The sequence below is a fragment of the Calliphora vicina genome, chromosome 4 (genome assembly GCF_958450345.1).
Source record: "Calliphora vicina chromosome 4, idCalVici1.1, whole genome shotgun sequence".
In the NCBI taxonomy this organism is placed as follows: domain Eukaryota; kingdom Metazoa; phylum Arthropoda; class Insecta; order Diptera; family Calliphoridae; genus Calliphora; species Calliphora vicina.
In genome coordinates, this window is record NC_088783.1 from 30,242,208 (window position 1) to 30,265,097 (window position 22,890).

General features: G+C 30.1%; 1 protein-coding gene across 1 annotated transcript; it reads left to right on the forward strand.

Annotated features, from left to right (window-relative positions):
• The first annotated feature begins 1,907 nt into the window (after positions 1–1,907).
• Pdzd8 (PDZ domain containing 8) lies at positions 1,908–17,885 on the forward strand. The gene is made up of 8 exons (XM_065508773.1): positions 1,908–2,925; positions 3,010–3,306; positions 10,918–11,110; positions 11,181–12,471; positions 12,532–12,675; positions 13,262–13,897; positions 13,962–14,193; positions 16,610–17,885. The coding sequence occupies exons 1-8, from the start codon at positions 2,761–2,763 to the stop codon at positions 16,847–16,849; spliced, it is 3,198 nt and encodes a 1,065-aa protein (XP_065364845.1). The 5' UTR covers positions 1,908–2,760; the 3' UTR covers positions 16,850–17,885.
• Positions 17,886–22,890: the final 5,005 nt, after the last annotated feature.

Below are 22,890 nucleotides of genomic sequence, written 5' to 3' on the forward strand. Positions count from 1 at the left end.
ATATCTTAAATCGTTAATAACTTCGTAAATACTGCGATTTTTAGAAAAACAAGCTCAATCTGTGATCACTCATATTTTGTATCAAAAATCGATTTTTAGTATAAAAAACTCAAATATCTTAAATCGTTAATAACTTTGTAAATACTGCGAATTCAAGAAAAACAATCTCAATCTGTGATCACTTATATTTTATATCAAAAATCGATTTTTAGTTTAAGAAAACTCAAATATCTTAAATCATTAATAACTTCGTGAATACTGCGATTTCAAGAAAAACAAGCTCAATCTGTGATCACTCATATTTTATATCAAAAATCGATTTTTAGTTTAAAAAACTCAAATATTTTAAATCCTTAATAACTTCGTAAATACTGCGATTTTAAAAAAAACAAGCTCAATATGTGGTCACTCATATTTTATATCAAAAATCGATTTTTACTATAAAAAACTCAAATATCTTAAATCCTTAATAACTTCGTAAATACTGCGATTTCAAGAAAAACAAGCTCAATCTGTGATCACTTATATTTTATATCAAAAATCGGTTTTTAGTTTAAAAAACTCGAATGTCTTAAATCCTTAATAACTTCGTAAATACTGCGATTTTAAGAAAAACAAGCTCAATCTTTGATCACTCATATTTTATATCAAAAATCGGTTTTTAGTATAAAAAACTCAAATATTTTAAATCGTTAATAACTTCGTAAATACTGCGATTTGAAGAAAAACAAGCTCAATCTGTGATCACTCATATTTTATATCAAAAATCGATTTTTAGTTTAAAAAACTCAAATATCTTCAATCCTTAATAACTTCGTAAATACTGCGATTTTAAGAAAAACAAGCTCAGTCTGTCATATCACTCATATTTTATATCAAAAATCGATTTTTAGTTTAAAAAACTCAAATGTCTTAAATCCTTAATAACTTCGTAAATACTGCGATTTTAAGAAAAACAAGCTCAATCTGTGATCACTCATATTTTGTATCAAAAATCGATTTTTAGTATAAAAAACTCAAATATCTTAAATCCTTAATAACTTCGTGAAAACTGCGATTTCAAGAAAAACAAGCTCAATCTGTGATCACTTATATTTTATATCAAAAATCGGTTTTTAGTTTAAAAAACTCAAATATCTTAAATCCTTAATAACTTCGTAAATACTGCGATTTCAAGAAAAACAAGCTCAATCTGTGATCACTTATATTTTATATCAAAAATCGGTTTTTAGTTTAAAAAACTCAAATGTCTTAAATCCTTAATAACTTCGTAAATACTGCGATTTGAAGAAAAACAAGCTCAATCTGTGATCACTCATATTTTATATCAAAAATCGGTTTTTAGTAGAGAAAACTCAAATATCTTAAATTCTTAATATCTTCGTAAATAATGCCATTTTAAGAAAAACGTGCTCAATAATCGATTTTTAGTATAAAAAACTCAAATATCTTAAATCGTTCATATCTTCATAAATACTGCGATTTTAAGTAAAGCAGGCTTAATCTGTGATCATGAGAAGGAGCTCAATGTGTGATCACTCCTATTTCTGATCATCAATTATTTCTTAAATCAATGTTATCTTCGTAAATTGGTCATTACTATTCATGATAAATAAATGCATAAACATTAAGATATAGAACAAGAATTGCATTTACTGGGTCTCATTGAAAATGTAGCTACAACAAGGGAGCGTAAGAACAAGGTTTTCGCTCAATGACATCATTCGACTTCAACTCTTAATTATATGTACTTTTTAAACCACAAATACAAGATCATCCCCCAATTCGAAAATTGAAATATCTCTTTCTTATTACATTGGATAGTAAAAGAGCACTCGAAAGTTTTCAAACTTAAGTATTTTGTATGTGACCGTAAACTTTACCTTTAAATAAATCCTTGACATCCACTGTTTTACAAAAGAGAAAGCAAAACACCACCGCCGTCGCGGGAACAAACAAAAACAAAATGGATTTAGATTGTTTACTTTCATCAAATGAAAACATTCAAATGCCGGATTTGTTTGAAAACAAACAAATCGTAAACAAAAACAAATGCAAACAAAACTCTGAATAACAAACATGTTTCGTTTCCACTCAAACAGCTGATGGCAGCACAACTAAACTCCGGCGCAACTATTGATTTTAAGGGGTTGTTTGGAAAAGAGCGTGAGAACAAAACGGAATCGAACACAAAATGCACCCCCAAAGCGCAAGCACTTCAGTAGAAAAATACTTTGAATATTAATGTCCATACAAGTGCAAGTGATACAGACACGTCGAATAAACAAAAGCGGAAATACGGAAATTAAATTAATAAGAAATTTATTTAAAAAATCTACATAAAACTGCTAAAAAGTTATGATTAAACTGTAGAAAAATAAATAAGAAATAATAATAAAAGTGCAGAATAAAATTAAAAAAAAGAGGGAAAGAGTTTCCTCAAAAAATCAAAAATGTAACACGTCTGCTTAAAAGTTGATTTTTTTTAGTGAAGAATTTAACAACCCACACCCTAAGTTAATGTATACCAATCTATTGTATATTAAACAATGCACTAAAAATAACTTTTTTTTAACAAAACACAAATTTATTGACTTTTCCGTCTCCGCAGACGACTGTAGAATTATGTGTGATTGGCTGTATGAGTCTAAAGAGTGATGAAATATAATTAAAAATCAAACAAACAATTCATAAATTCCTCAATACAATAGCAAAGAATTTTGAAATAATTAAAACGGCACGATTTACGAATCAATCAATATGGATATAAACTTTTCCATGTTGATTCTATTGTGTTTTATATTTTTTATAATTGGAGCAGTTTTTATACTACTGCTGCAGTATTATGTGTATATGAAATTCTCCCTACTGCCCGAGGAGACACCCGAGCAGAAGGACATCAATTCCAAATACAAATTGCCAACGGTAAATATTTGTATACAGATCAGCCTTTTTCTCATTTACAAAAACAATTTCAATAATTTACATTTTTACCATTTACTATTACAGAGTCTTTATCAAACTGCTCTGGCTTTTAATCAATCATCTGCAGCTGTGGCCGCCGCAACTGCATCATCAGCTGGAGCACCAACCACACCATCCAATCCAATCGCCTCGGGTTTCAATTTAAATAGCAAAGAGCCAGATGCTTCGTCGTTGGTGTCATTGAATTTTGTTATGCAGTTCCTATTTCATGAATTGAAAAATTCAAATCGCGTGAGAAAATGGTTTTATCGCAAACTTTCATTGGAATTGGACGAATTGATAGCAAAAACAACAACAGGCAAATTATTCGATAAATTAACGGTATGTAAAAATAAAAAACACAAAAAAAAAAGAAAACAAAGTGTAAGTGCAGTTATAATTATGACGAAAGCACCTACCAAATGAAACATATTATTTATTTTACTGGCCTTTAACAATATCAAAATGTATATTGTAGAAATAGTTATACCAAGGGCAAAATCAAGTGGTATTTAAAGTAATTTTGAGCCTTATTTTTGTAGTAAGTAGATAGAGTAAAGGTTATTCATGGTGTTTTCATCAATATTTTTTTATAATTGTTGCTGCCTTCTGAACTTAAAACTCTACACCATCATACTTATTATACGTTTATGTTTTCGGCTTTTTGAACCTTGAGTGTTCCACTCTAGTGCCATCCTTATTATACTGTCAGGATTCTTTCTGCTAGTATGTCCAATCCACCTCCATTTCCTACGTTTTATTTGTGTTAGTATGGGTTCTCGTTGGTAAGATTCCCGGAATCCGTATTGCTGTTGTTGTTAGGCCAGAATATTCTGCATATGATTCTGGAACACTTGTTAATGAATACCTTTAGTTTTTGCGTGATAGTGTTCGATACTAACCAAGTTTCACTTCCATATAACAGAGAAGACTTTACACATGTGCTGAATATTCTAAGCTTGGTCCGTCTGGATATTTGTGAGTTTCTCCATACTGGTTGTATGTTTTTTCGGAAGCTGACAATCTGCTCTCCTCCAATACAAAACGGTTTATCAATTGGACATTTCGTTTCCTCGACAGAAGCGCCATAAGTTCAACAAATTTTGAATCATATTTTCGTTAATTTTTTTTTATATTTTACTGCTTTACGAAATTAGATATATCTCAATTGTTTTACCATATAGAAGTTCATACTTCTCCGTTTCACAGAACTCTGGTTCTGTGAATTTCACTGTTTCACAGAACCAGAATCGACCTCCAGGATCAGTGGTTTGCTGAAGACTTTCGACAGGTCAAGTTGCTAATAACTCACATATGTAACATTAAGGATTTGGGAAATATGAACCAGGTGCTGTGGTATTTATTCCCAATGATGGAAAGATAAACCGCAGTACCAAAAAGGTCTATAGACCATATTATCTGTCGTCGTTGTTTTATTTAAAAGGCTGATTGATGTCCATGCCAGGAATATCCTCACGCAGTATAACAAGCATAACTTAAAGGCAATTATATGCAAAGATCCCTGCATGACATTGTCGGTACTACTGAGGAATGCTTATATTATGGAATATTTTCGGGATCGTCATGTGCAAGAGACACATGGGAGAATCCATAGCAAAACGGATAGAAAACTGATATTTTCGGATTTGAAATCTACGATTTTAATGATATTTACCACATATATTACGGTTCCAAAGGGTTCCTCAAATCAATGACTTTTTCATCGGAAATCCTTTCCATTTAAAAAATATAGCGATTTGAAAATTGAAAATTTTTTTTAAATTGTCCAAAAATATATACACATACTTGCCCATAACATTGAAACTACTCAAAGTCCAACATAATTTTTGATTCCATTTTAAAGGCAAAGATATTGTCCTTAAAATTATGTGAATAAAATTGTTTACTTCCAAAGGGTCAAAGGTCAATTTTCGATGTAAAAAATCGCAATGTTAAGAATTAATAAAGAACATGGTATGAGGACACAAAAACACTATTATTTCCTATATATTCCCTTCCGTAGAATCTTGTCGTGAATAAAATCCGTTTTATACTCAGAGGTTATCGCATATATTGCTGTCTTCTTATTAAATGAAAATGTCTTCTAACGATAAGCTCTCCATGCCAGCCATTGGCATACTATATTATATGCGCTAATAAAAGCATTCTGGGTCAAAGTGGTTAAAGCCGAATTGGTACTTTTTACAGATGTTAAAAATACTAGACAAACTTTATATCTAAATTAAATACATCTCCCTTAAGTCGGCACAAAAGTTCAAAGAGAAAATCGGACTGAAGAATCATAACGGAATTGCTTCCGTTGGTTGTCAAAACATATACTTGTTTACTGTAACCTGTAGTTGATACAATCATGTGAATCGTAAATTAACCATATTATAGTTACCACAATCATTTAAATAGTTACTGTGACTATAATATTGTTAAAAAAAACTTGAAAAAATTTTGAAATAGTTACAGTAAACATGCACAACTATCTATATTTTTTCTGCGTGAGAGTCCAGCTCTTGGTAGAACAAGATATATTTGAATGATTTTTGCAGGAACAGAAGTTGGGATTGCTGCCAATGTGCAATTGCCGATAAGAGGAATTATACATTAAACATTTCCAAATAAATCTTGTCTGAACCACAGGAAATGTATCTCTACATGGAGATAAAGAGACCTGAACTGCAAGGTTTTATTGTACGATCCAGTATTCAGGTCTCCGCATCGATCAACTAAAACTTAAATATAACTGTTTCGGTTCCTGATTTTTAGAATCCTTAAAATGTAGTTAATAACAATATAAATTGAACTTATTTAAATACAACAGACTTTAATTTCTCACTCCATTTTGTAGGATAATTATAATAATAAAGAATCTAATTTCCAAAATTTAGAAGGAATCACAAAACACTCATATAAATTTCAACTTTCCCAAATATTAAAAAAAAACTACTGCGTCATAATATAAATTTAAAAACTTTCTACAAATTTTAATATTTTTCCTATTCATCCTTTGGGTAAAAATCAAATTGATTTCTTTTAAAACACATTATCATAACGTAATGTGACCGAAATAAAATAAAATAAATATCAGTTAAGTTTCATAGAGACACGCAAACGTGTTGTTGTAACTTGCCCATTTCTATTAATTGAAAAAACTAATATCTATAATTTATAATTGTCTTAAATTCTTTACAAAGTATTTATTAATTTTGCTCGATATGTGTGTTAAGAGACAAGAAAAAAAGACATTATACAGACATATGTAGGTAGGTACATGTGGCAGGACTACATTTTCTATTGTAGAAGAGTATATAGGTTACTAACAACAATGCCACTATCATCATCATTAACAACTAAATTCATGTACGAGTGTTGCACGTACATAAGTAGTACATGTATGAATTTTACATTTACATACATACAGAGTTGTCTAATATACATACACACTTACATACAATTAACTACGTAAACAAACCCGCATAAGTGGTATGAATGTTTGTAGCACGCAAAAGTGCATCAGGGAACATGGAAAAAATACATATATATTAAAATGATTCCATTTTATATCGTTTTGCCAGCATTTGCTGATGACCTTTTTATATGTGGGCACAGAGAGTACGAGTCATATGTACTTATATGTGTCTGTGTGTTATGACCACCATTCAGATACTTATTCATACGTACTACTCTGCATATCTCTGCATATATCTTTTGGTCGCCAACGTCGACGATAGTGTTCTCGTTCGTCCTTATCGTCACTGATGTACGTCCATTTTATAACAGTGGGATTACATGATACATTGAGTGCTTGCACTCGTTTGCACCATCTATACACAGCAGCTCACTTACTGCTGGAAGACATGTGTTTTACCAGTTTTTTATTTATTTGTATCCAACCCTACTAACCGCAAGTGGTATGAAAGATTTGTTGCATAGTTTGTTGCATTGAGGTTTGCCAGACCTAATAATAGTCTTGGAAAATCAAAGCTGACCAAATTGTTTTGGCTGTATGTCTTGAAAATGAGGTATTTATAATAGATGGCGTATCTTTTGAACGTGATTAACCGAAATTCCTTTTTTTTGCACTTTAACATATTTTTTTTGTATTTATTTTTCCAATTCAATTCAATTACAAATTTCAAATTAAAATTATTAATTTTTTCGAACATCCAAGAAAAATGTTTAGTGAGAATAACAACTGACATATTTAATTTACATGTATTTAAAAATGTGTTTCCATTTACATATACAGAACTTAACGAAACTATAAAAGGTATTCAATATCTAAAACAATCCAAAAAGGACACTAATGATATGCTTAGAAACTAGTAAGAGAACTATATTCGGCTGTGCCGAATCTTATATACCCTTCACCAAATTATACTTCAAAATAAAAATTTTAAATATTTTTAGGTAAACAAAATTTAATTTTTTTGCAGTTTTTTAATTTTTGGGAAAAATTTTTTTTTCGAATTGTGTTTTTTAAATTTTTATTTTTTTTGAAATTCTAATTTTTTTTTTTTAATATTTAGCGAAAAAAACTTTTGGTGAAAAAAAAATCGGGTTAAAAAATATTTTTCCGATTTTGACCCATTGTAGGTCCAACTTACTATGGTCTTATATACGTCGTTGGAAATGTCTTTGAAATATCTATCATTAGATATCCATATTGTCTATATTAATGACTTAGTAATCCAGATATAGGTGAAAAATCGAGGTTGTCCTGGTTTTTTCCTCATATCTTAGCCATTTGTCGACCGATTTAGCAAACTTCTCGAAAGCATGTTTGATAGAATTATTGAAGATTTTGATCCCGAAGATATCTGGGGTGTTCAGAAAATTGATTTCAACAGACAGACAGACGGACATGGCTTAATTGGCTCCACTATCTATAAGGATCCAAAATATATAGAGTAACTTCGGGTATTGTGGACTATGCGTCTAATGTGGACCAGTGTCTTTTTTCAGAAACTATTGAAGGTATGATAAAACTGATTTGTCGTACATTTTACAATTTGTTTGAAACGACAATTGCACATTTGCTTTCATGAGTTATTGATATGTTGACTTTTTATTCTTGTATTGAAATTAATGCGCCTGCTCAACATTTTTTTCGGTTCATGTAAGAAACAAAATTTGGTACAGTTACTTGGTAGAATTTAATGTTTGGTTGTTTTATATAGTTAAAGTGGACACGTAGTTTTGCATATATTTGGTAAGAATTTAAGCACATTTAGATTATTAGGTAAAAATAACTTTTTACCACTGTAACCCAAGTTCGTGTAATGTGTACCACTTAAATTACTTGATTATGTACTACTGGTCCATATTACCCGACAATAACTATGTACTTTGTATCTATCTAAGCCAAGAACGCGACTTTTTAGTTTGTATTAATAAAAATATATTGAAATTAAATTTTTTAATCATTCATGATTAGCTGGTTCATGAATTTTATGTATTAAATACTAGTCCACATTACCCTCATATAGTGGTCCATATTACCCTCCAATTTTTTTTAATGCTGATTTTTGGGTTCCTTACAATATTTTCACATAAATTTTTTATCCTTTAACGGAAAAAATATTCAACTGCAAAAACCATTAGAGAATACATTAGCTAATTTATTGCTTCACAACTCTTTTAATATCCATATATATTGTGGCCAAAATTTAGAAAAAACAAAACGGTAGTCCACATTACCCGAAGTTACTCTATACTTTATAGGGTCGGAAATGAAAAATGTAGAAATTACAAACGGAATGACAAACTTATACATATACCCTTCTCACGAAGGTGAAGGGTATAAAAACTAAAAAAAACTGAGATATTGAATATTCTTCGTCATGCTTTCGATTTCTCCAACATCTACAATCAACGAGAGAGTTTTTTCCAAGCCAAGTTTTATTGAATCTAAAGAAAAAATTGTTTAAAATGAAAATAATTAAATTATATACAAAAAGTATCTCGAATACCATATTTGCTATTATTTTTTGGTTGAATTGTTATATTTGTGTACACAAAATTCGTTGTTGTATTTTCAATTTAAAATTAAAATAGATATTATTTGGTTAATCGAATAATTTTAAATTAACCGATTATTAACCAAATCAATATAAACCCCGATTAATTATTTGCTCGGTTAACCGATTAATTGAATACCCTAATGAGTACATACCTGTTATTTATTCTCACTTAGTTATTGAACATTATAGTGTAAACAACAAAGTTTTTTTTTCGAGAATGTCGAATTTTGTACCACCAATGCGTCATAGGCGAGAAGTTTGGCTTTACTTCTTTATAAGTGCGGTAGAAGCACACCGATTGCTCACCAAAGCTTATGGTGAATATTATCCATCGGTTTCAACTTGCGAAAGATGGTTTGTGCAACATATGGATTCCGAGCCAAAAGAACTGCTCATTTTTTGAGACTAAGAACGAAGCAAGCATACATATATCGGCTACTCTGTTCCAAAGTAAAGCGAATCCCAGAGCGAGCGTTCTGCTTCGATCGAAACAAATAGTAGTCGGACGGGTGGACAAGGTCTGGGCTATGGAATATTACAGTTTCATGTCTGACCGTATATTCTGGGCTGGTTTCGGCCAATGCTCGTTTCAATAGAATCATTTGTGTTCGGTACAGGTGCCCTGGATGTACTGGCCGAATTTCAGCAGCTGATAATAGCTAGGACACTTTTGGTCTCACCGAATTCGGAGCATTACCTTAAAGCCATGGATATTTGGCTTTGGTGTCGATTCGGCTGGATTGCCGGGCTTCACATTCGATGTCTTATGCTTCGGGTTATCGTAATGGATCCATTTCTCATCGCAAGTCTAAAAATGATTTTCTTTTATAGCTTTCAAACATTATTTCGGACATCGGCTTCAATTCGTATGGTAACCAATTTCTCTGCTTTTAGATGAATTCTGCTGCTCGTAGATGAGTAGCTCCCAATGATTTTGCAAGCTCTTGTTGTATCTGACAACAGTCTTCATGGAGTAATGCCTCCATTTCTTGGTCTTCAAATTTTTTGACTGGTCTTGCCGATCTTTTTGTCTTCCTTGTCAAAGTCACCGCTTCTGAATCGCATACCCACATCTCGTACGCTTAATCCGATGGAACACATCCACCATAAGCTTTGATGAGCAATCGGTCTGCTTCAGCGGAACTTTTAGGCAGCTTTAAAAAAATTGATTTCGAATATTTTAAAGTTTTCTGTGATTTTGATTCACAATTTTTGTTCTTTATGACAAGGGCTAAAAGTATGCCTCAGAGAGTAAATCAAAATTCGGAACTGTTTGCAAGATATGAGCCTGAGAAAATGATCACTTTTTTGCAAAAATGACACCGAGGCCCCAAATCTTTGGGGGCCCATAAGAAAAATGCATGACTTTGGGCAAAACTTGGAGACACAGGTCTTTTTTTTGTTTATCACGTAGTGGTGTTCGTATATAGTTATTTTTTTTCGTGTTGCACTGTGTAATAGAGCATTGTCTAGTGTGCAATATTTAAGCTTTAAAGCGACACATTCTTAAAAATATACATCGAAACTAATACTTACTCTAGGAATACAATCGCTGAAATCCCTGTCGCCTAAGACCTATCTGTAAAAGGCATTTCCTCTTTTATAGTTTTTACCCTTATTATCCTTTAGCTTTATAAATGCACAGACAATTACATCTTTTGTTTACAGCTGCTATTGTAGTTGTTGTTTTGATGTAAAGAACTGGTAGCTTTTTTTGTTGTGTTTTACACACTCTTATTACGTTCATAAGCATTTGTGTCTGTAGGTGTTAATTTATGACATTAATTAGTCTGGTTATTTACTCATTGTCTCATTTGTTTTGTTTTCTATTTTTTTCTTCTTCTCATACTCACTGGTTTTCTTTCTCTTCTCATTATTGTTGTTGTTATTTATGTAGTTTTTTTATATGTTTTTGTAGATAAAACAACTTGAGTTGGGTGATCAATTTCCGGAGATAAAAACCTTAAGAGTTCATCATGTTGAATTGGATGAAAGTGGCGAACGTATTGAGAATTTAGATTTATTATTGGAGATTCATTATATGGGCAATTTCCGTACATCAATAGATGCTGATATGGTGCTGGGCAAGAAAGGTTCATTGACATTGAAAGGTATATTAGCTAAACAGTTTTAATTAAGTTCATTAAAGTCTATTTAATATATTCATTTATGATATTGCAGTGAAACAACTTTCGGGCTTAGCTCGCTTGCAATTTACTCGCAATCCCTACACCCATTGGTCTTTGAGTTTTCTGGGTGATCCGGAATTGGACTTGGCCATTGAATCGAAATATCAGGGACGACAAATGCAATCCAACATTACCAGTTTAATATCGAATCAAATACGCAAAGCGGTCAGACGTAAGCATACCCTACCCAATTATAAACTACGTTATAAACCGTTTTTCCACAAGACACCCGAAGAAGATGTGGGCGAGGGTGAAGGTATACAACCGAATGGGGTGTTGGAAGTAAAAGTCTCGGAAATATCACGCCTAATGTGTCCGTCACATTTAACGGATATTTATTGTTCCATAACCATGGCATCGTTAGCATTTGTGGAGGCCCACCAGCAGGATGATCGGCATGTTATGGTGTCCCTGGATGTGGAGATACATAAAGCTAAAAACCAACAAATAGGTATTATATTCAAACAGTCCGCGGCTGATATCGTAGAAATCGAGGCAGTGTTGCCCAATACCCCAGCCTGTAAATCAAATTTGAAAGTGGGTGACATTCTGTTGGCCATAGAGGGAAAACGCGTGGCTACGATACAACAAGTAGCCAAAGTTATTAAGAGTCTTCAGGCGAATAGTTTTTGTTTGCGCATTGATCGTGTCATACCGGGTATTATACGCAACGATGCCATTTTAGAGGATTTAGATATCTACGAAGATTTGGGAGATAATAAAAGTGGTTACAGCACAGCTGCCAAGCCCACTGATACCATACCCATACGCAGCAGCATTGACAAGGGCACCAGCAGCGAGTCCAGTTTATCGAATACTCCTACCAATTCCCCCAAAAAGACAAAACTCATAGCGAAAGCTTTAAAAAAAACCATAAGTCGTGATCATAGTGAGAGTTTTAAGGATGAGGAGGCCAAATCAAAAGCTAAAGTTTTAGCCAAACAAGCTACTCTACACAAAGTTCCGTCTAAAACCAATTGTGAAAGTTTACTTACCAGTTTTAATGCGGCTTCGGGCGTAAATGATGTTGAACATTATTATCAGCATTCTACAATCGATTGTAAATTGGCAAATTTGATACACATGGAAGATGTTTGTAATTTCAAATTGGATCCCCAGTGTCGCTACTTAAATGTGTGTGTTTATGGAAAAAGTTTGGGAGAGAATCAGTTGTTGGGTTTCACCAATATACCCATCTATCAGATATTGGCCGAATGTTGTGAAACCAGTTTGAGTCAATCGTTTAAGGCGTATGAACTGAATCCACCCATACCAGAGGATTTGTAAGTTTAATGAAATTATTAGATTTTTTATAAATTTTATTAATCATTTTTTTATTTCAGAAAAAATCATTATTTGTCAAGTCAATCTGGTTTTAATCCCAATTTGTGTTTTGGTGATATATTATTTGCTTTTACCTGGGAGGGCAATCCCAATTTGGGAGCCACAGAGACACCCTCTAAACAGCCATTGAAAATTAAATCCAAGTAAGTTAATTGACAAGCTCATATCACTTTAGCATTATCTTGTTGGAAACACTCATGTCAAATTAATTCAACTCTGGACACTTTTTGTGATTTCTATGGAGTCCCATGAAGCTCAAGTTGATCGAGGTCACGTTGATCAAACGCGATCGAAAACTGTAATACGAAATCTCGAGGCTACGGCCATAGTCTTGTTAGAAATTTTTAATAATTCGCATGAAATTTATAATACACTAACCCCCTTTTTCTCAATATCCGGTTATCGTTTTTCGTAACGATAAACCTCCAATTAACATCTTTTTTTGTATGAGAACTGTCAGTTTATCGTCACGATAAAAAATAACCGGAGATTGAGAAAATGGGGGTAAGACAAAGAACGGATCCTTATATTACAAATTAAATTTGAACTCGTTCAATAAAATCCCATCTATAGCAACTGTGCAATCCCGATCGCTGAGAACGGTCAATATAAATATAGAAAATAAATTCCAAATTCAAAGCCTTATTAAACCTAATAAACTCCATGCTTAATAACTATCTTTAAAATCATTTCCCACTATTTTATTACAATTATTTCCAAACATTTCAGATCAATCACCTCTGTTGACAAAACCGATGACAGTGGCTACTCGGACACCATTTCCATCAAGTCCACTGATACCACCACAACATACCAAACACGAGCCCACAACTTCATACGCACACATTTCCAACGAGCCACACAATGCGATTTTTGTGGCAAGAAAATTTGGCTTAAAGATGCCGTACAGTGTCGCGATTGTTTTATGTGTTGCCACAAGAAATGCATAAATAAATGTCAAAATGCCACAGTATGCGGTCCGGTAGATTGTTCCTCTGCACTACAACAGCAACAACAAACAACCTCAACGGTGGCAACACCCGAATTTATGGTTACCGATGCCGACATTGACACCGGCGTAGAACCAGTGGAAAACGAAATTATGTTTAACTCAGACAATAGCGACAAAAAATCAACAGCTACTACACCGTCACCCAGTAATTTGGAGGTGCATCGTTCAAGTTTGACTGGTTTATTGGCACAGGGTATTAAGCGTGTTAATTCAGCTAATAATCTAGCCATACCTGGCATAGTATCTTCTATAGCGGGTGTTACGGGCAATGTGAGTAGTAGTGTAGGTGGTGGCGTAACACCGGGTTCGATAGCAAAAAGTTTACCACCAACTCCCCAACATACACCTTCAAGGTAAATAGTATAAATAAAATTATATTTCTATAAATTGTGAGTTTGTGTTTTCATATATTTTCAGAAAATCTTCTGTGATTTCTTTAGGTCCAAATACTTTTGATTTGGTTACCCAACGTTTGGAAGCATTGCCCTCCGATGTTACTAGCTTTTCGACCGAACAAATTATTTCAATTACCGATCATATTATGCTTTTACCTAAGGATGAAGATGTCATGAGTTTGGCAAAGAATGCTAGCAAAAATCTTTATGGTGATTTAAGTGGTTCCGAGAGAGTGGATAAAATTAATATATTGGTAAGAGAATTGATTATTTAGTTGTTATTTTGTTAACAAAACTTTAGACTGTGAAATTCAAAGTTCGTGAGACAAGACTTGAATTAGGTCACAATTGGAAATCTGTTATATTTTCTCTATATAAGCTCTTATTGTGTACGATAGCAGCTCATCTGAAATGGAAAAATATATGTCTGTTCGGCATCAAAATAACGTTCGAATAATATTTTTTAAATTTCTCATATCATCGCAATTGTGTGGTGAATTTAGACAACATTTTCAATACAAATTTCAAACAATTTTCCATAAAAAATGCAGCTAAAACAAGATCTAAAGAAAATGCTGTTATACATAAGATTTTCTATAGAAAATGCTGTTATACATAAGATTTTCTATAGAAAATACTGTTATACACAAGATTTTCTGTGGAAAATGCGATTACAAACGATTAACTATAAAAAATACTGTTATACGCACGATTTTCTACGGAAACAACTGTTATACACAAGATTTTCTATAGGAAACACTGTCATACACATGAATTTCTTAAGAAATTCTGTTATATAGAAGATTGTCTACAGATACAACTGTTATACACAAGATTTTTTTATAGAAAAAACTGTTATACACAATATTTTCTATAGAAAAAACTGTTATACACAATATTTTCTATAGAAAAAACTGTTATACACAATATTTTCTATAGAAAAAAATGTTATACACAATATTTTCTATAGAAAAAACTGTTATACACAATATTTTCTATAGAAAAAACTGTTATACACAATATTTTCTATAGAAAAAACTGTTATACACAATATTTTCTATAGAAAAAACTGTTATACACAATATTTTCTATAGAAAAAACTGTTATACACAATATTTTCTATAGAAAAAACTGTTATACACAATATTTTCTATAGAAAAAACTGTTATACACAATATTTTCTATAGAAAAAACTGTTATACACAATATTTTCTATAGAAAAAACTGTTATACACAATATTTTCTATAGAAAAAACTGTTATACACAATATTTTCTATAGAAAAAACTGTTATACACAATATTTTCTATAGAAAAAACTGTTATACACAATATTTTCTATAGAAAATACTGTTATACACAATATTTTCTATAGAAAAAACTGTTATACACAATATTTTCTATAGAAAATACTGTTATACACAATATTTTCTATAGAAAATACTGTTATACACAATATTTTCTATAGAAAATACTGTTATACACAATATTTTCTATAGAAAATACTGTTATACACAATATTTTCTATAGAAAATACTGTTATACACAATATTTTCTATAGAAAATACTGTTATACACAATATTTTCTATAGAAAATACTGTTATACACAATATTTTCTATAGAAAATACTGTTATACACAATATTTTCTATAGAAAATACTGTTATACACAATATTTTCTATAGAAAATACTGTTATACACAATATTTTCTATAGAAAATACTGTTATACACAATATTTTCTATAGAAAATACTGTTATACACAATATTTTCTATAGAAAATACTGTTATACACAATATTTTCTATAGAAAATACTGTTATACACAATATTTTCTATAGAAAATACTGTTATACACAATATTTTCTATAGAAAATACTGTTATACACAATATTTTCTATAGAAAATACTGTTATACACAATATTTTCTATAGAAAATACTGTTATACACAATATTTTCTATAGAAAATACTGTTATACACAATATTTTCTATAGAAAATACTGTTATACACAATATTTTCTATAGAAAATACTGTTAATCACAATATTTTCTATAGAAAATACTGTTAATCACAATATTTTCTATAGAAAATACTGTTAATCACAATATTTTCTATAGAAAATACTGTTAATCACAATATTTTCTATAGAAAATACTGTTATACACAATATTTTCTATAGAAAATACTGTTATACACAATATTTTCTATAGAAAATACTGTTATACACAATATTTTCTATAGAAAATACTGTTATACACAATATTTTCTATAGAAAATACTGTTATACACAATATTTTCTATAGAAAATACTGTTATACACAATATTTTCTATAGAAAATACTGTTAATCACAATATTTTCTATAGAAAATACTGTTATACACAATATTTTCTATAGAAAATACTGTTATACACAATATTTTCTATATAAATACAAGTTTTTCTATAGACAATACTGCTATACAAAATATTTTCTATAGAAAATACTGTTATACACAAGATTTTCTGTAGGAAATTCTATTATACACAAGATTTTCCTATTATACACAAGATATACTGTTATACACAATAAATCTTGAATAATTTATTAATTCATTAATTTATTCAATATGTGCAATTAAGCTTTCTCGAATTTTCACAAAATATTTCTCTCTGTCTCTCTACCATTTCAGCTCTCAAAATTACGCTTGGCTCTGGACAGTGAAACTGCTATACATTCGAATTTAACTGCTTCAATGAAAAATGGCAGCAGTGAACTTTTGGCCACAACTGAAACTGCTACAACACAACAACAAACAGCAACTAAACCAAATATTTTAGGGAAATCCGAGGAACGTATACAGGCGTTGAGTGTTACGATGTTGTACTTGTGCACTGGACTGCAGCATGCTCAAGGTGTTGCCATGCATTAATGTTGCAGTGGCAGGATACAAAAATAAAGAAGGTTACCACACCTTCCATACATATTGAATACAATTTTTTTTTAAAAATAAGGCTGAAACATTTCAAAACATATTATGGAATTTTGAAGTAGTCAAATTAAAACAACAAGAAAATAAAATAAAAAAATTAAGTATTAAAAGAACTACATACAAACATACATGTATAACTATTATGACTAGAACTAAATCTAAAATGTAGATGTTTAAGATATTAAAACAAACTAAAGTATTGTGCAACTTTGGAAATTAAGGCTTGACATTTATAATCAAACTTAATATGTTCACAATATAAAGGGAAACACAAACATTTAGCAAGATTTTTGCTTCAGTAGACAAAATGAACCCTTCCCCCTAAAAAAAAATTAGACAAGGTTGTAATCAAATTCCCTTGATACTCGTACATACATACTTACTGAAAATAAAAATACATAATAATGAATATTGGATGTAATTGTAGTATTTACGTACCAATGAGTACATTTATTTACATTTATGTATGGATGTATTTGAATGGCTGTTTTAAATTATAATTTTTACAACTATTGCACCAGTTTTTATGAATAGTTTTCTTAAAATCGTTTATTGTATCTTTATTGAGAATTATTAATAAAACGGCCTTTTTTTTAACAACCAGAAAATATTTTAATTATTCATCATGAAAATAAAGTTAGCAGAGTTCAACTTAGTGTTACAAATACACCAATTATATTTTAATGTTTTAACAAATATATTTATTAATTAAACAAAATAAAATAAAACAAAGCAGAGTGTTAAATGAAAATATTGTTTGAAAACACAAAAAAAAAACTACCAGAAAGTAAGAAGGATCGAAAATGAAACAGTATTTAAGGTTTTAATTCTAAAACGAAAAACGGAATCTTTTAAACAAATTATGTATTTTATTAGTTTTTAAATATGTAATTGTTATTAACAAAAAAATCAATTATGAATTCAACAAAAAAAAAACAAATTAAATATGAGAAAATAAAAATAAATATATACAAAAGATGGGTGTTTTATTAAGATAAATAATTACCAAATAGATCATAAAGGAAAGCCATCAAGACCTTTAGTTTTCTGTAAACTCAGCTCTGTCATACGACCATGAACGGTATAACCCCGATAAACGCCTTGCAACACAGTAATTTTGGGTACCCAGGCAGCCCATTCGTTTTAAATTAAGCTGATGAAGTATTGCCTCCTATGCTTACCGAAGGCCGCCAAAGAAGTTAAATCTATAGGAATTAAAAAAAGGGAGAGGCATCGCGCACATAATAAACAAACGAATATCAGACTTCATTTCCCCTAAACTCAGGATTGATCAAGCTGGGTTCGAAGATCCTGCGTGGATCAAGTCGAGCGATATTTCGAATGGAGTACATATTTTTACATCCGTCTCATAGACTTTGAGAAAGCCAAGTAGTGTTATGAATTAAGCATATCGAATAATTGATAATGCTACTTTATGAGTAATTATATTTACCTTAAATCAAAAACCACAATTATAATCAAATTACTATTCGTGGAAAATCATTTCTATGCAGGTGGTAGAATAATATCAACCTGATAACTTCAAAGTACAGTGTTTCGCTATAGATTAAAATTGTGACTCATTTTAAACACAACAAAAATTTAACTACAACTGTCATTGATCGAACAAACATAACAAAAAGCCTAGTCCAATTTTAACAACTTATTCTAATTTCCTCAATTGTTAAACTAAATTCTTGACAAATTCAACTAAAATATTTTCCCAGTTCTTTATACTTTTGCCAACAAAGACTACGGCGACAATGAGATTTTACCCCATAGCGGTCACTTACATTTCCTTTCTTCCGTTGTTTTCGACCAACAATTCAACCGTTTTCAGCCGTCATCGAAATGTGTGATGGAAAATCACCTTATGCGTACTTTTTTTCTTGTTGTTGAGGCTTATTTTTTTGTTTGTTTCAAATTCCTGTATGTGTACGAGATTCCCATAATTTGTTCACAATTTATCATTTGTTTACATTGAGTACAAAAAATTCATCAACATTGCCTGCCTGCCTGTTTCAATTATAAAAATTCTGAACACACTAACAGCAACAATATGAAAATAATAAAAAAATATTGACCGAGTCACGGCACTCAGGAAATATTGTTCTTTCTGGCTGTCAGCCAAATTATATTTACGTTGTGTTTTCTACAAATCGTGTTTTTTTATTACGTTTTGTTTCAACTCAAATGTAGTGCACAAAATGTGTCATACTGGCAAATAGTTTTATTTTCTACACATGATTAGAAACACCCCCCTCAAATAATTTTTTTTGTTTTGCTTTTGATCAAAACGTGTGATCACTTTTTCTTTGCTTTTATTTTGAAAGATAAGAGAAATTGTTTACAAAGACAAAGAGAATTTGAAATTAAATAAAAAGAGCTTTTTTCCTTCTATAACAAATCTAGTGTATAACAGAATTTTCTATAGAAGATCTTGTATATAACAGTATTTTCAACAGAAAATCTTTTGTATAACAGTATTTCAACAGAAAATCTTGTGTATAACAGTATTATCAATAGAAAATCTTGTGTATAACAGTATTTTCAATAAAAAATCTAGCGTATATCAGTTGTTTCTACAGAAAATCTTGTGTATAACAGTTGTATCTGTAGAAAATCGTCTGTATAACAGTATTTTCTTTAGAAAATCTTGTGTATAACAGTTCTTTATGCAGAAAATCTTGTGTATAACAGTTGTATCTGTAGAAAATCTTCTGTATAACAATATTTGCTGTGGAAAATCTTGTGTATAACAGTATTTTCTATAGAAATCTTATGTATAACAGTATTTCCTATAAAATATCTTGTGTATAACAGTATTTTTTATATAAAATCTTGTGTATAACAGTATTTTCTATAGAAAATCTATTGTATAACAGTAATTTCTGTGGAAATTCTTGTGTACAACAGTATTTTCTATAGAAAATCTTCTGTATAACAGTATTTTCTATAAAAAATCTTTTTTATAACAGTATTTTCTATAGAAAATCTTCTGTATAAGAGTATTTTCTATAGAAAATCTAAAAATATTTTCCATAGTATATCTTGTGTATAACGGTTGTATCTGTAGAAAATTTGTTGTAGAAGATCTTGTGTATAACAGTATTTTCTATTGGAAATCTTGTGTGTAACTGAATTTTCTATAGAAAATCTTCTGTATAATAGCATTTGCTATAGAAAATATTGTGTATAAGAGTATTTTCAATAGAAAATCTAGTGTATAACAGTATTTTCTATAGAAAATCTTTTGTATAACAGTATTTTCTATAGAAAATATTGTGTATAACAGTATTTCCTATAGAAAATCTTGTGTATAACAGTATTTCCTATGGGAAATCCCGCATATAATTGTTTTTTCTATAGAAAGTATTGTGTATAACAATCTTTTCTATAGAAAATCTTGTGTATAACAGCCTGTTCTGATGAAAATTTATTTTCCCAGATGGCTTCTTAAAAAGTTTGTGGGATCAAAGAAAAATTAAAAATAATTGTAAAAATATAAGTCCTTGACTAATTATAATTTTAAATGCGTTTATGCTGATGTTCAATTGAAGATTCGTGTTTCTGTATGTCCTCAATTTTTATTCTCATTAAATAAACACAATTATTTTAATTAATGACCTCAACAAAACTCAACAAATATTCTTTATAAAATATAACTAAAAAGTGCAATGTTCTATTATAAGCAAAGACCTTTAGATCACACAAAACTAAATCTAGGTTATTAATAATTTTTAGCCATAATTTTAATTAATTTGCAAGTCCTTCATTTCAAAACAATTGCAAATCTATTTCTATTTCTTACAACATAATCACATGACATTTAACGTCTACACACCAGATAAAAAATTTAACAAAAAAAAAAAAAACAAACAAATAAATAAAACGAGATGTTTTGTACTCGATCTATCGTATTTAACAATAAATTTTGCAATTCTTAGTAATGCATGCGTTTTGGCTTTCTAATTTTATTTTATTCGCAACTGCAATTCAAAATAACAAGAAAAAACATTCTAAGATGTGTGTGCCAAAATTTTCTAATTGTTTAAAAATAAATATTGGCACTTTTACAAAATTGGCGCACTTCTTCTTAATAGCAATTAAATAATACGAGAACCATAACATTTGAAATGAATTTAAAAAAAAGACACAAACAAAAAACAAACCAAATGAAAACAAACGCATAAAAAGAGCTAAAAAAACTATAATTAAAATTAAAATACCTGCAGATTTGTAAAATAGAAAAAAATATATATTGGCAAAAAAAAACATATACATTTTTTTTGTTTTATTTAAAACGCCACTGGCATTTAGTATAGGGCCAAAAGACACACGACAAAGTCATAGAAAACGAAAGCTTAATAGTATAGAGGGCAGAGTTGCCAATCGTTATTTAGTAAAATTCTTTAACGGTGATAAATTAACTAAATGTGAATTTAATAAAAGAATAATATATTTTTATAGTGTTTCATAAAATCTCGGAAAATACCTTAATGTTGGCCCTTATTTTTGATATCGATTATTATGAATATTTTGGTAATTATTTGAACTTTTTATTTTATATAATTTGAAAGTAAATGTTTAATTAGGCTTAATTAATCTATAATAATTCAAATAATATCACTGAATACTAAGTTTTGTACAATTGGCAAATTCAAATGCATTTTCTATTATGAATATTATCGAGAAATATAGCCATACATCTGCAGGATCATAGGTAAAATTTTGAAAAATATGGATTTTTTTATGAAAATGTATAAAATTACGAATATACGAATATTTATTAAATTTCAGAAAAATATTCCTTAGATCCGAAAAATAAAATTTTAGTCCAAATAAATCCATTAAAGATGTATTTAAAATCGAAATGAGTTTTTAAAATTTTTTAAAATCCTAATTCGCAAAAATATTTCAAAAAAAAATATTTTTTCTCGAAAATCACAAAATTTATAATCGCAATTACGGAATAACTATAGGAGGCTTTCTATTCCCTATTATATTCTCATTAAATCTCAATTAGATGATCAAAAAATTCTGAAATTTGTTTAATAATATTTTTAAAAATTTGAAAATGAAGTTTTGAAACAATTTTTATTTTAATATTTCTTAAAATATGTTAATTTTGTTCCTACATTTCTGATCTAGTGACCCACAGTGGGGCAGAATTAAAAGTTTTTGGAAATAAATCTGGCATTTCTAAATGGCTAATCCGATCGGTATAAAATTTGACATGAGCGTAGCCAAGGAGTATTCGATCATTTGAGCCCTATAAATGATCCATAGGCGGCGCTATGGGTACTCAAAGTAGGGTACCTTCGACATGTAAAATTTTTAAACACGTGCAATTTTTTTGTTTCCTTTTCAATTACAAATATTTTTATATGTTTGGAAAGCGCTCGGCTAGGTCTTGCAAAAACATGCTTGCGTGTACTATTTATCTCTTATAATTTCCGAGTTATAGGCATTTCAAAAATGTCCGCTTTTTTTTAAATATAAGTCGGTTTTTTGGACCGAATTCTTTTTGTTGGTTAGACAACTAAATTATTAATAACATACAAAAGATTTCAGAGCAATATCAATTATGGATCCAAAAATAAACGATTTTCAATTTAAGTATTCCAAAAATAGTTGATTTTTTTCTGTTTTTTGCTCGAAAAGGTGGCTCAACTCTTTTTTTAATAAAAATAAACTTTCTTTAAGTACATATAACAATTTTATATTTTTCTGTAAGGTATCTTTACGAAGAACATTTTGGTATATAAAATAGGTCCTACTTTTCTAGTATGTCGCCCCTACGCTCATTGGAATGTGACCTATTTTTTATGTTCTAAAATCCCAAAGCTGGGATCAAAAAACGCGAAACAGTTTTAGAAACCTTGGTGTGTTTCCCATTTATAACCAAAGTATTTTCCCAGCTCCGAAGGAAATGTGGCAAAATTGTAAAAAAAAACATTTTTGGGATTTTTGCTAAAATT